At 40.8% G+C, this 15,074-nt stretch overlaps 1 protein-coding gene across 8 annotated transcripts in view; it reads left to right on the plus strand.

Annotated features, from left to right (window-relative positions):
* Positions 1-15,074, plus strand: part of TRPC4 (transient receptor potential cation channel subfamily C member 4) — a 346,099-nt gene that overhangs the window by 156,760 nt on the left and 174,265 nt on the right. For all 8 annotated transcript variants that reach the window (XM_087888452.1, XM_087888453.1, XM_087888454.1 and 5 more), the window contains one exon: positions 1,254-1,590. In XM_087888452.1, coding sequence (XP_087744578.1) covers positions 1,254-1,590 — 337 coding nt within the window. The remainder of the gene's footprint in view (positions 1-1,253; positions 1,591-15,074) is intronic.

Consider the following 15,074-nt stretch of genomic DNA (forward strand, 5'->3'; position numbering starts at 1 on the left):
CATTCTTTGTGTTAGGGACTCATTTGTCAATAAGGGCAGGTTTCCAAATGGCTGGTAGGCAGGAGGTATCATCTCGTTTATTCATGCTGTGTGGGCATTTTTCTATCTCGATGGCTTCTCTGATTATTCTGTTGTTAAACTGTTCAGTTTTGGCGATAGTTTTGGTCTTTTTAAAGTCAATTTCGTGTCCTGTGGCTTTAAGGTGTTGGACCAGGGAAGAAGTTGGTTCCTCTTTTCTGACTGAGTTCTTGTGTTCTTCAACGCATGCACTTATTCTTCTGTTGGTTTGTCCGATGTATGTGGTGGGGCAGGCGGTGCATGGGATTTCATATACTCCTTGATTTTCTAACTCAATTTTGCCTTTGGGGTTTCTTAGGATGGTGGATATTTTTCAGTTTGTGCAGAATGCTGTCTTGATGTTGTGTTTTTGGAGGATCTTGCTGATTCTGTCTGTGGTGCCTTTTATGTATGGGAGGAGGGCTTTCCCGTTTTCTTGTTCTCTGTCTTGGATTTTAGTGGGGGTTTCTTTTTGGATTAGGTTGGTAATCTTATTTCTTTGGAATCCGTTGGATGTTAGTACATTAGTGAGAGTGTGTAGTTCGGTTTTTAGGTGTTGTTTGTCAGCTAAGCATTTTGTTCTGGAGATGAGTGTCTTGGCTACGGAATTGATCTGTGCTGGGTGGTGGTGTGAGAGTGCGTGCAGATAGCGGTTTATGTGTGTTTTCTTCTGGTAGATGGTATATATATATATATTATATATGATGACAAGGTAGAGAGCTTGTCGAAACGTTGCCTAACCTTTAAAGTGTTGGTTAGGATTTCAGCCAGAGTTTTTTGAAAGACCTTAAAAAGGTTTTTTGTTTGGGAATTTAGAGGATTCTGAGCTGGGATCTTAGCCAGGATTTTAAACATTTTAAGTAACAATTATAACGACACGGGAAAACACCCGAGATTTTAACTTTTTACATACACACACCCGCGAAAACTTAAGAAGATATATGTATGTTTGTATGTATGTATGTATGTATGTATGTATGTATGTATGTATGTATAATAGATATGAAGATATACCAGAGAACAAAGTTTTTTTGTCTTTAATGTTAATACTTAATAATTGTGTACTTTAATGTACAAGGAATTTCATCTAGTAAAAATGCAGTTAAATCTCTTGAATTTCTTTTTGCATGTTACATTTTGTATATAAGAATTTACTAGATAGAAGAGTTTTGATTATTTCTTTTGTTTTGTGTTAGTTTGTTGCCCAACCAAACTGTCAACAGTTACTTGCCTCTCGTTGGTATGATGAGTTCCCAGGCTGGAGGAGACACCACTGGGCTGTGAAGATGCTGACTTGCATCATTGTTGGATTCCTTTTCCCCGCATTCTCTGTCTGCTACTTGATAGCTCCCAAGAGTCGACTGGGACTGTTCATCAGGAAGCCATTCATCAAATTCATCTGCCACACTGCCTCCTACTTGACTTTCTTGTTTCTTCTTCTACTTGCCTCTCAGCATATTGACAGGTCAGATCTGAATATGCAAGGGCCTCCACCGACCATCGTTGAATGGATGATCTTACCATGGGTCTTGGGTAAATATAAATATGAAATAATATAATATAAATATATTTATAAATATAAAATATAAAGGTAAATCAAATATACAGTACTTGGTTTATGTATTTCTTTAATATTGGTGTTTGGAGTAATTGACTCACACAAGGGAAAGCTGATGCAGATCATTGGAAAATGATCAAATTGGAAAATATTGGAATTGGAAAATATCAAATTTTTAATTACATATTAGTTCAATAATACATCCATTCAGGACAATAACATTCAATTCAAATCAAAATTGTTTTTAAAGAACTAGCAGAAACTGGTGTAAGTCAATCGTTTTATTATTCCCATCCCAGTGTAATATTTATATCCAAAACATGATGAATACCAATTAAGAGTTATAACAAACAAATGTATTCAGTCATGAGTGTTTTCTTCTGTTAATGATAGTCACAGCAATCAATAGCTCAAAATTTGCCCATGAATGTTAATCCGTAACAATTTCTTTATTATATATTTTAGAACTGGGTTCTGTTTGTACAGATTCAGAGTTTAGACCTAATTCTATTCTCTATTCTGTATTCTCATGGGCTTGAAAAAAAAATAGCCATGTTGGAGAGAATGGGGACTGAAATAATTTGTGCCTCTTGGAACAGAATCTTTGTTTGTTTTATATATATATAGGCAGTGGTGGGATTCTGCCTGTTCTAGGCGGTTCGGCCAAACTGTTTGTTAAATTGCTGGCTCGCCCTGCCCCTTGCACCACCACTCCGCACCACTATTTATTGCCAATAAATAGTGGTGGGCGAGGGGCAGGCGAGCCAGCAATTTAACAAATGGTTCGGTGTTTTTTTGCAATTTTATTGGCCCGCAGAGCCGGTAGCGGTGACGATATGACATCACCGAACCGGTTCTGGCCCCCCGCCCCCGCTGCATTATTCTTACCTTTAATTTGGCCCCACCCCCAATCTATTGCTGCCTCCTGAGTCCCAGCTGATCGGCTAGAGGGGAAAAAGCTATTTAAACTCTTGCCGCGGGGCTTCAAAGGGCCACCCTATAGCTGATCAGTATTAAAAGAAAACAAATGAGTAGACCAGAGGTTCCCAAAGTGGCCGGTGGGATGCCTTAGGGGGGCTGTAAGAGGCAAGGGGGGCAGCAGGGGGGCACTTGGTAGTACAGGGGTTTAAGGCACCCTGTTATTAAGCTGGTTATTAAGACCAGCTGCCTGCAATTACTGCAGGGTTCGAATCTCGCCAAGGCTCAAGGTTGACTCAGCCTTCCATCCTTTCTAAGGTAGGTAAATTGAGGACTCAGTTGTGGGGGCAATAAGCTGACTTTGTATAAATATACAAAAAGGATGAAGGCTATTGCTGAGCACATTGTAAGCCGCCCTGAGTCTTCGGAGAAGGGCGGCATATAAATCAAATTAAAAAAAAAACTAGAGGCAAAAGGGGGCAGCAGGGGGGCACTAAGTGGCAAGGAGGGTGGCCCCCACCCTTTGGCCTGTGCAGTTACCTCCTTGCAAGCAAACAGCAAGAAAAAACAACTCCTTTCATCTTCAGCATAGGCTAATTAGCCCATTGATTAGATCGGCCTCCCGACTCTCAGCTGATTTGCTCTCAGCTGTTTTGCGCAGGGCTCTGCTGCTTGTGCAAAGAGCTAAATTGCTGGAGCAGATTTTTTTTTCTCCTTATGCAAATCAACCTTAAAACAAAACTGAAAGTAAAGCAGGCTGTTGGCTTTGCTGTTTGCTGCAACGTTGGAAAATTAGGCAGAGGCAGATTTCTTTTCTTTTTCCTCACCAAAAAAGGTATGTGTAAACAATAGGAAATTTAGGGCAAAAGAGGAGAGTTCAAGATTTTAAAACACAAAAGAAAAAAAGCTCTATTTAACTAGGGAATTGTAATAATTGAGATACTATTAATTGTATATTGTGTTGAAAGCAGAAATGGTTAAGTTGTGGTTTGGAGGAATATATGGGGGAAATTATTTGGTTTATTATTATTGGTAAATATAATTAATATAAGAAATTGGATTGCATGGAAATAATTGGAATATTCATGTTCATATTGATTAATATACAAAAAAGATAGTTATATAACTAATTGATTTATATTAAAATGTTGAATTTGTATTAAACAACTGTAATATTACATAACTGACCAATGTGAGGATGGATATAAAAATAGATGACAATGGGAAGGGGTATAATATAGAATAGAAGGGAAAAATTGAATTTGATTAAGATTAGAGATGAGGATGAAGGGTAATATTGTTTTTTTAAAAAATAGATGAGGAATAAATATGGCAAAAAGGAAATATAGAAATTGTAAATTTAATTGAAATGACTAAACACTGTTTAAATTTGTGAACCGGCCAAATACTCTGTTCAAAGAATTATTGCTATTTATTCATATTTGTTCTCTTTTATTCTTTAAAGTTTAACAATTCATTCTTTATCTTAATATCTTTATATTTGTTTGGGGTTGCCTTTCTTCCCTTTCATCTTTTTTATTGTACAGCAATCTTTCTCCTCAAACCTACCACCTCTCTCTTTTCTTTCCTTCTTACTTTCTCTTCCCCCCCCCTCTTCTTCTCCTCCCTACTTCCTCTTCCTTTCTCCTTCTCCTCCTCTCTTCCTCCCTCTCTTACCCTCACTCCTACTCTAATTTCCCTTCCCTTCCTTCCTCCCTTCTCTTCCTTCCCTCTCTCTCCTTCCTTCTTCCATCTCTCTTCTCCTTCTTTCATCCCTCTCTATTGCTGTATCCTTTTGTGCATATGGATTACTCAGAGGGCTGAAAAAGTTATTTTTGACTGGTCCTCGCACTTTTGACCACTCCTTGAACTTACGACTGTCCTCACATTTTACGTTTTTGCCCTATCTTGTCACCATGGTGAAGAGAAGCAGTTGTGAAATGAGTGACACGGTTGTTAAGAATGCTACAATGGGCATAAATGATGACCGGTCATAAGTGCGAGGACCGGTCAAAAGTGCAAAGACCTGTCAGAAATCACTTTTTTCAGCCCTCTGGGTAGTCCTTTTGAGTATAAACAACTGACACAGTTGTTAAGAATGCCGCAACGGGCATAAATGTGAGGAAGGTCATAAGTGCGAGGACCGGTCACAAATGTGAGGACCCATCAGAAATGACTTTTTTCAGTCCTCTGAACAGTCCCTATGTGCATACGGACTACTCAGAAGGCTGAAAAAGTTATTTTTTGACCGGTCCTTGCATTTTTGACCAGTCCTTGAATTTACGACTGTCCTCACATTTTACGTTTTGCGCCCTATTTTGCCACCGTGGTGAAGAGAAGTAGTGGTGAAATGACTGACACGGTTGTTAAGAATGCTGCAACGGGCATAAATGTGAGGATGGTCATAAGTGCGAGGACCAGTCAGAAATGACTTTTTTCAGCCCTCTGAGTAATCCCTATGCACATAACGATGCCCACCCGACCGGCTAGCCACGCCCACCCGGTCACATGACCACCAAGCCACGCCCACCTGGTCACATGACCACCAAGCCACACCCCCAACTAAGCCATGCCCACAGAACCGGTTGTTAAAAAAATTGAATCCCACCACTGTATATAGGTCACCCATCTCACTGTTGGAGCAACTCCTGGCAAGTTGCTCTTTTAGAAGAATAGACAACTTTCTTTTCTCCTAATGTTCTTTCTTTCTTGAAAAATGAACGTGTTGTTTCATTAAGTTTCCCCAATCCCATAACTTGCTCCCACCACAGCTTTAATTTTTGAACTTGAGCAGGTTTTTTAAAAATGCAAAATAAAAACATAAAAACATACAAATTCAAATAGGTGAGCACTTCTACCCTCAAATTGATAGCAAAAAGGGAGGACGTATCTTCATTTAAATTTAATGTTACCTCATATGGTTGCTAATTGGTGCTCAAAATGATAAACTACATTACAGAGAATGTAGAATTGGTTATGTAAGGTCTTGCCTCTCCAATGTTCCATTTTCGCCCTCCCCAAGCTCCTAGAAAGGCTCTGGGGCCTGGGGAGAGAGAAAAATGGGCCTACCGGGCCCACCTTACCATCGCTTGCCAGGAGCGGGAGAGAGCGGGGGGGTCATGCACGCATGCATGGGAGTGTGTGCATAGAATTATGGATGTGGGCACGCATGTGCACAACACCCCCTCCCCCTTGCTCCTGGGACTTGATGGCAAAAAGATTAGCCATCACTGCCCTACACTATTTCTGACAAATAGTCCAATCTTTTCTTGAAAGTCTCAAGTGATGTAGCTCCCATAACTTCCGAAGGCAAGCTGTTCCATTGGCTGATTGTTCTCACTGTCAGAAAGTTCCTCCACATTTCTAGGTTAAATCTCTCCTTCATCAGTTTCCATCCATTATTCCTTATTTGGCCTTCAGATGCTTTGGAAAACAGCTTGACAGCTTCTCTGTAGCAGCCCCTCAAGTATTGGAAGATGGTTATGTCTCCTCAGTCCTTCTCTTCACTAGATTAGCCATGCCCAGTTCATGTAACTGTTCTTCATATGTTTTAGTCTACAGTCCCCTAATCATCCTGGTTGCTCTCCTCTGCACTTTTTCCAGAGTCTCAACATCTTTTTTATAGTGTGGTGACCAAAACTGGATGCAGTACTCTAGTTGTAGTCTTACTAGGGCTTTATAGAGTGGTATTAATACCTCACTTGATCTTGATTGTATACCTCTGTTAATGCAATTTACGATTGCATTGGCTTTTTTGGCTGCTGCTGCACACTGCTGGCTCATATTTAGCTCGTTGCCCACTAAGACTCCAAGTTCCCTCTCACAGTCACTGCTATTAAGCCTTGTTTCACCCAGTTTATATGTGTGCTTTTGGTTTTTCTGACCTACAGTACGTGTAAGACTTTACTTTTCTCTACATTGAATTTCATTTTGTTAAATAGGGCCCAGTGTTCAAGTCTGTCAAGATCCATTTGGATCTTGAACCTATCTTCTAGGGTGTTAGCTATTCCTGCCAGTTTAGTATCATCTGCAAATTTGGTGAGTTCCCCTTCTATTCCCTCATCTAAGTCATTTAGGAAGATATTGAAGAGTACTGGGTCTAAGACGGAACCTTGTGGCACCCTACTGCTTGCTTCTCTACATGTAGACTTAGACCCATTAAGGACTATTCGAGTATGGTTTGTTGCGAATCCATCTGGTGGTGACACTATCTATCCCACTTTTTTCTAGCTTACGAAGAAGTAGGTTGTGGTTTACTTTGTCGAATGCCTTGCTGAAGTCTAAGTATATTATGTCCACAGTATTTCACTGGTCTACTAATTTAGTCACTATGTTGAAGAATGAAATAAGATTGGTTTGGCATGATCTGTTTTTAACAAACCCATGCTGACTGTTAGTTATTACTTTACTCATTTCTAGGTGTTGGCAGATCTGTTTTTTTATTATCTTTTCCAGTATCTTCCCAGGTATTGATGTTAGGCTGATTGTTCTGTAATTTCCTGGGTCTGTTTTTTTTCCTTTCTTGAAGATGGGAACCACATCAGCTCTTTTCCAGTCTTCTGGTAGTTCCCCAGAGTTCCAGGATTTTTGAAAGATGTGGTGCAATGGTTCTGAGATGACATCTGCCAGCTCCTTTAGAATTCTGGGATGTAATCCATCAGGTCCTGGTGATTTGTATTCATCAAGATCAGACAGGTGTTCTCTTACTAATTCTTTGCTTATTTTAACTTTTATTTCCAGTCTGTTTTTTACAGTTATGTTTCTGGTAGGCTGGGCTATAGTTTCTTTTTGTGTGAAGACCAATGCAAGGAATGAGTTAAGCAGCTCCGCTTTCTCTCTGTTGCCTGTTACTTCCTTGCTGTCTTCTCTCTTTAGTGGACTGACTGTTTCCTTGATTTTTTTTTCTTGTTATATATGTTGGAAGAAACTTTTTTTGTTATATATTTATATTTAATCATATTTATATGCCGCCCTTCTCCCGAAGGACTCGGGGCAGCTCACAAAGATAAAAATCACAGAACAATAAGTTAATAAGTTAATTTAAGTTAATTAAATCCCTTGAAGTGATGTCTCAGTGCCTGGAGGCTGTGTGGATCTGGATGGGGAGGAACAGGCTCAAGCTCAATCCTTCCAAGACTGAGTGGCTGTGGCTCCCGGCATCCCGATATAGTCAGTTGACTCCATCACTGACTATTGGGGCGAGTCCTTGGCCCCCACAGAAAGGGCTCGCAATCTGGGAGTCCTCCTGGATATGCAGCTGTCCTTGGAGGAACATCTGACGGCTGTAACCAGGGGGACCTTTTATCAGGTTCGCCTGATTCGCCAGTTGCGGCCCTTTCTTGATCGGGATTCCCTGTGCACAGTCACTCACGCCCTCGTTACCTCTCACCTTGACTACTGCAATGCTCTCTACATGGGGCTCCCCTTGAGGGGCACCCGGAGGCTCCAGCTGGTCCAGAACGCAGCAGCGCGGGTAGTGATGGGAGCAGCATGGCGCTCCCATGTAACACCGCTCCTGCGCGAGCTGCACTGGCTCCCGGTGGTCTTCCGGGTGCACTTCAAGGTGTTGGTTATCACCTTTAAAGCACTCTATGGCATAGGGCCTAGCTATCTTCAAGACCACCTGCTGCTACCGACGACCTCCCAGCGACCCGTGCGCTCCCACAGAGAGGGCCTCCTCAGGGTGCCATCAGCCAAACAATGTAGGCTGGTGACCCCCAGGGGAAGAGCCTTCTCTGTGGGGGCACCTACCTTCTGGAATGAGCTGCCCCCAGAGATAAGGAGAATCCAAGACCTCAGTGCCTTCCGCTGTGCCCTTAAAACCCACTTTTTCCAGCAAGCCAGGCTGGCTTAGGAAGAAATTTTTTAAAATTTTTAAATGTTTAATTGGTTTGTGGTTTTTTAAATTTTGGGCCAAATTTATATAGATTTTAATTGTTTTTAATATTTGTATTTCATGTTTTTAATTCTGGCTGTACACCGCCTTGAGTCCTCAGGGAGAAGGGCGGTATATAAATTGAAAAATAAAATAAAAATAAAATAAATTAAAATTAAAATAATCCAATTAAAACCCTTAGAGAACTAAAAACTCCCAGCAGATCAGACGATTTGTTGGAAGAGCCATGTCTTCAGGTCCCTGCGGAAGGAGTGGAGGTCAGGGGCCATCCGGAGCCCGGTGGGTAACCCATTCCAGAGGGTCAGTGCGCCCACAGAGAACGCCCTCATCCTGGGCGCCATCAGCCAACATTGCCTCGCCGATGGCACCCGGAGGAGGGCAGCCCTATGCGAGTGCACTGGACGGTGGGAGGCCGGCAGAAGATGCTCCTGCAAGTACTCCAGGCCCATGCCATGAAGGGCTTTATAGGTAAGTACCAGCACCTTGAAGCGGATCCGGAGGACCATTGGTAACCAGTGCAGCTCGCGCAGGAGAGGTGTAACACGGAAGTAACGGGAAGCTCCCATAACAACCCGCGCGGCCGCATTCTGGACCAGTTGGAGCCTCCAGGTGCACCCCAAAGGCAGCCCCATGTAGAGGGCATTGCAGTAATCCAGGCGAGAGATAACGAGAGCATGGGTGACTGTTATCTTTGACTTTTGTTGCAAGTCTTTGTACATTCTGTACATTCTGAAGCTTTGCTTTCCTGACTTCATCTTTGCAGATTCTGGCTGTCTGCTGATATCCTGCCTTAGTTATGTGTCCCTCTTTCCATTTTTTGTACTTGTCCTTTTTGTCTTTCAATTTGTCAGAGAAATTAGATACCATTAGTTTCCTTCCACTTCCATTTTTAGTTTAAAGCCCTTCTTATGACCCCAGCCAGTTATTTTCCAAACATATTTTTCCTGGTCCTTGTGGATTGCAGCTCATCTCTTGCCAGAAGCTTTTTCTGTAAGTAGTGGTCCAAAAATTCAAAGTTTTCTTGGCAGCACCATCCATTGAACCAGTAGCTTACTTCTGGCATCCTCTGTTCCTTCATTGGGCTTTGACCTTCCATTGGAAGAATAGATGAAAACACCACCTGTCCTCCCTGGTGTTTTGCTTTTCTGTCTAGTTGCTCATAGTTCCTTGAAATTAGAAATCCAGTCCTTTCCCCCCCTAACTGAATATATTTTTTCCACTGTATAAATTTTAGGGTTATAATAAACAGTGAATTTTATAAGATAGTTAGTATTTGTTAATGTTAACAGATACCGTTTCTTCTATTATTTTTTTATACCTTATTCCATTCCAGTCCAAGCTCTTTGCAATTTCCAGAACATTATTAATCGTGACATTCCTCCTTTGACAACATCAAATTTGCTTTGGTTCATCGTTTTGACATTCCATAAATACTTATTCCTAGAGCATCTAATTTCACTTTTTCCTGTGGGAACATCAGTACAGCCCCTGGATCTGAGCAACCAATTTCATATCCTCCCCCAGAAGAAAGCATGCAAATACCTGGAGAAGTCACATCATCAAGGGTTCCAGTGACAAGCAAAGTAGCCGACACTTTCCCAAGGAAAAAAAGCCATGTATGGATGATGGGAGATTCACTTCCCAGAGGAATGGGTTTGTAGACTGAACAATCAATCAAGGACAATATCTTTTCTCCCAGGAGCAAAACTCAGAGATGTGACTGAGAGCTTTACTAAATAATCAAGCCCACAGATTATTATCCCTTTCTTCTCTTTCTTTTGGGGACAAATGTTACAACAATGAACCTGAAAACATTACACTATGTAACAAATTTCAATTTAGTTTTGTTCCTGGGTACAAAGTTTGTTATCCTAATCCCTAAAATAAATAGGAAATAGCTGTTGTTCCACAAAAATGTTGCTTCTGTGGTTAGGACAATGATATTTTGAAATTTATCTCTTTTCAAGAACATTCTCAATTCACATTCAATGATGAGTAGACTTCCAGAATATTCTGGAATTTTGAGAAATGTCCAGTAGTTTCTAGAATTGACTATAATTTTCTAAAACTTTTTAGAACTGTCAGATCCCTAAGAGTGATACTGCCAATCAATTGGGAGAAGTGGGAGGCTTGGATTCGATTTACTAGCATAACCTATATCCTGGTGCCAAAGAGCCCTGAGATCCTCTTAACGTGGAGGAATGTTTACGATAGCCATGTGGGTTGTTTCACTTTAAAGGATAACGGGGTGAATACATGTATGCTCGGGTTCTCAGGGAAACTAGTAAAGAAAACATCTTCACACTTGTGTATTGGCTAAAATCTGCATTCTGACTTAAAGGGAGGGGTCTCTACTGCTTTAATCCTACTTGTCTTGCCTAAGGGTATTCAGATCATGCTTTCATTGGGTTGCTAAAACTTCTGCTTAATAAAAGGTTCCTTTTGAACCACCACGTTTCAAGAGTTTTTACTTTCTTAACTTGGAAGGAGAGGCAATCATTATAAGAACTTTTAGCATTTTCTGGGACTATCCAGTAGAAATATAAAAGTACAGGTAACTTAAATTAATATTTTAGTTTGACTAATTGCTGAATGAATAGTGAATAACAATATTTGGTTTAGATGGCATCAAGAGGTTGCCAGGAGATGCATTTTGCTACATGTGTGGACAATTTATGAAGAAAAAAGAGAATTGCAATTAAGAAAATTTTCACTATTTTCAATGTTCTAGGAAAATACAAACTACAGTATGTATTTTATGCCCTATGGTAAAATATTGTACAATATTAGGTAATGTGTGCAATATCATGTTTTTTAAAAATTATATAATTCTTCTATGGTTATAGCTGGTACAGGGGAGAAAAGAGAGCCATAAAGTTTGTTATTCCAAAACTTTGGCAGGAACCGACTAAACACTCAAGCAACTGCTACTTCTGCATGGTGGACCTTCTAAATGTCAAACTGGCAAGAGCATGCCTCCTATCATGTATCCAGACATTCCTTCATCCATCGCTCCGGTACTACACTGCCCTGAGCTCCCTGTTCTCACCCCTCTGGAGAGGGATTAGCCATCTTTAGGAGAGAGAAGCAAGTCAGACAGTGAGGAAAATATTGCAGATACAGATTACAATTTCACAGATGACACTGAGGAGAGAAAGCTATACTTCCCCAACCAGAAAGACCACAATGATATGAACAGAGATCTTGGCCTTACCAAGTCCCATGTTGAGCTTCTGACATCTAGACTCAAGGAGTGAAACTTGTAGGATGAAAATGTGCAAGTGACAGATCAGAGAAAGCTTCACCAATACTTTCCAAGAAAATCAAGAAGTTTTTCTAGCTTCTTCAGTTGAAAAGATGGATTGTGCTTCTGCAACAATGTAGCCAGTCTATTTGAGGCTATAAAAATCATCGGTAACCCAAGTGAATGGTATTTATTCATGGACAGTTCATTCAGGAACCTCAAAGCTGTACTCCTTCATAACAAGGACAAGTACCCATCTCTCCCTATGGCTCACTCTTTGCACTTCAAAGAGGACTACATCAATATCAAGAAGTATGAAAACTATGACTGGGAGGTCATTGGAAACTACAAAATGGTGTCATTCCTGATGGGCCTCTAAGGCAGTTTTATGAAGTTTCCTTGTTTTCTTTGCCTCTGGGACTGCTGGGACACTAAGGCACACTATCACAGAAGGGACTAGTCACAGCAGACTGGGTTCTCTGTAAGGAAGAACAACATATAGTGGGGGCTGGAGGTAAGTACTGATGTCATCATTGCACATCAAGTTAGGCCTCATCAAGCAATTTGTCATGAAGTGTCATAGACAAGGAGTTGGCAGCTTTCAAGAACTTCCAAGATTTCTTTCCACAGCTGTTGGAGGCAAAATTTAAAGCTGGTAACTTTGTTGGACCACAGATAAAGAAAATCATAGAGTGTGACAAATTAACCAAGAAACTGAACAGGCAGAGAAAGCAGCTGGGATCAGTTTCATTGCAGTGGTTCACGGTTTTCTGGACAATTACAAGACTGAAAACTATGAGCAGTTAGTTCAGATTCTCATAAAGAACTATGCCAAAATAGGATGCAGAATGTCCCTCAAAGTCCATATCGTTGATGCTCATCTTGACAAATTCAAAGAGAACATGGGTGCTTACTCAGAGGAGCAAGGCAAGTGTTTTCACCAGGATATACTGGACTTTGAACAGGACAGTCTAATGAAAACATGAAGGGGGACTATGTTTGGGGGTTTCTTTGAGAAAACGATTTGCCATATAGCCGCAAATCTAGAAAATCAACTCATTTGTGAACCCTTTTGAGTGACTGACTATTTTTGTGTATTTGCCATGCAAATATATATTGTTCCTTCTCTTAACTGCATAAAAATACAAAAATCTGTCAATTTTGTCTCTCTAAATATGAAACCTTTGTAGGCTGTGGTCATAAAATCAAAGTTTGTGATGAATATTCGCATTAACAGTTGAAATATAACACTTAGAACCCAGGAACAAAAATTGTGTTACATAGTGTTATCAAGAGACATAGTGTTATCAAGAGACATAGTGTTATCAAGAGACTGCAAAGTGGCATTGAGTGATCCAAAAAGCAGACCCTGCACCTGCGGGAATACTCTAGGAAGAAGAAGTGATATCAAGAGACTTTGAGTAGCTCAGCTTAAAAGCCAAAGAAGTAGGAGCATGTGGTATTTTCATCTGTACTTTCAAAGGAAGACCAACATTCAACGAGAGAGGATTTTAGAAATAAACCAATGGCTTCAAAGTTGGTGCCATCAAGAGAACTTTGAATTCCCAAATCATAGTTTACATTACCTATGTGAAGGGCTTGTGACAAGGGATGGGATGCACCTCACAAAAACCAGGATGAATATATTTGGAAAATGCTCAACTTATCCAAAGGGCTTTAAACAAAAACTGAGTGGGGAGGGTGATCAATCATTAGGATCTTTAGTCCCTACTCTGTTCCCCCCAAAATACGACCTACCCCGAAAGTAAGTTCTAGCTTGATTTTTACATGTGCACCCAATATAAGCCCTACCCCCCCCCAAATAAGCCCTAATTAAGACCCTGCCCACTCCAGGGTGCACGGGTAAAAATCAGACTACGGTGGGAATGGGGGGGTTGAGCTGCCCTACTACTTATTTTCGGACAGTTGCATTCAAGCCTCGCACACATTTGCCTTGCCTGCCCATTTCTTCTGCTTGCAAGGCTTTCCTGAAGCCTTCTGCAGCTCCGGATCAACTACAGAGGCCTTCAGGAAAGCCTTGCAGGCCTTGGTGGCAGCAGAAGTTCCTGAAAGCCTCTGAAACTAAAAGGAGGCCGGGGGCGACAAGCACAAGTGAGGTGAGTCAGTGAACAATATCCCCCCCCCAAAAAAATAAGACCTGGTGCCTTTTTTGGTGGCAAAAAATATATAAGACCTGGGTAATTCTGAACAAAAATCCCAAGACAACCAATTTCTAATTCCTTTTATAAAAAAAGTCAGAGCTAGAAAAAATAATGTGTGTGCATGTATACAAACACACACACACACAAACACACGCAGACACACACACAAAAGATGACATCTATTGGAGAAAGCTGAAGTTACAGTAAGCAATAAGCAATCCTTTTTAATGTCTGCGCTGTTTATACTTTATGTGTTATTTTCCTGTCTGTGAAATGTTTACCAGCATTCCATTTTGGTGGGCTAAAGTACTAAATAGATAAAGATTAGGGCATTCAAGTTGCCAAGCATGTTTGGAGACCAGTACAACATGGTCTTGTGCATACAACTTGTGCATGTTTTATATGCAAAATGCCTTTTCTTTTTTAATATTTTTTTACTGGAGTTCCCTCTTTTGGACCCTAAATGTGCAAGGCATGGATACAGTAAGAGATATAATCCCTCCACATAGATTTTCACACTGGGCTATGTACATAACAGAATAACAGAGTTGGAAGGGACCTTGGAGATCTTCTAGTCCAAACTTCTGCACAAGTAAGAGACCCTATACCATTCTGGACAAATGGCTGTCCAGTCTTTTTTTTAAAAAGCCTCCAGTAATGGAGCACCCGCAACATATGAAGGCAACCCATTCCAATGGTTTATTGTTCTCACTATAAGGACATTTCTCCTTAGTTCTAGGTTGCTTCTCTCCTTGATTAGTTTCCAATCCATTGCTTCTTGTCCTGCCACCTTCTGGTGCTTTGGAAAATAGGTTGACCCCCTGTTCTTTGTGGCAGCGCTTCAAATATTGGAACATTGCTATCAAGTCACCCCTAGTCCTTCTTTTCATTAGATTAGACATACCCAATTCCTGCAACCGTTCTTCTTATGTTTTAGCTTTCAGCCCCTTAATCATCTTTTTTACTCTTCTCTGCACCCTTTCCAGAAGCTCAACATCTTTTTTTTATTGTGGTGACCAAAACTAGATGCAGTATTCAAAGTGTAATCTTACCAAGGCATTATAAAGCAGTATTAAAAAATCAAGTATCATCTTGATTCTATCTCCCTGTTAAAGCAGCCTATGATTGCATTGGCTTTTTGGTGGTTGCTTGCTCATATTTAAGTGATTATCCATTAGGACTCCAAGATCCCTCTCATAGTTACTACTATTGAGCCAGCTTTCACCTGATCTATACCTG

This window comes from Pantherophis guttatus, chromosome 2, assembly GCF_059756535.1.
Source record: "Pantherophis guttatus breed Tessera chromosome 2, ASM5975653v1, whole genome shotgun sequence".
Classification (NCBI taxonomy): Eukaryota; Metazoa; Chordata; class Lepidosauria; order Squamata; family Colubridae; genus Pantherophis; species Pantherophis guttatus.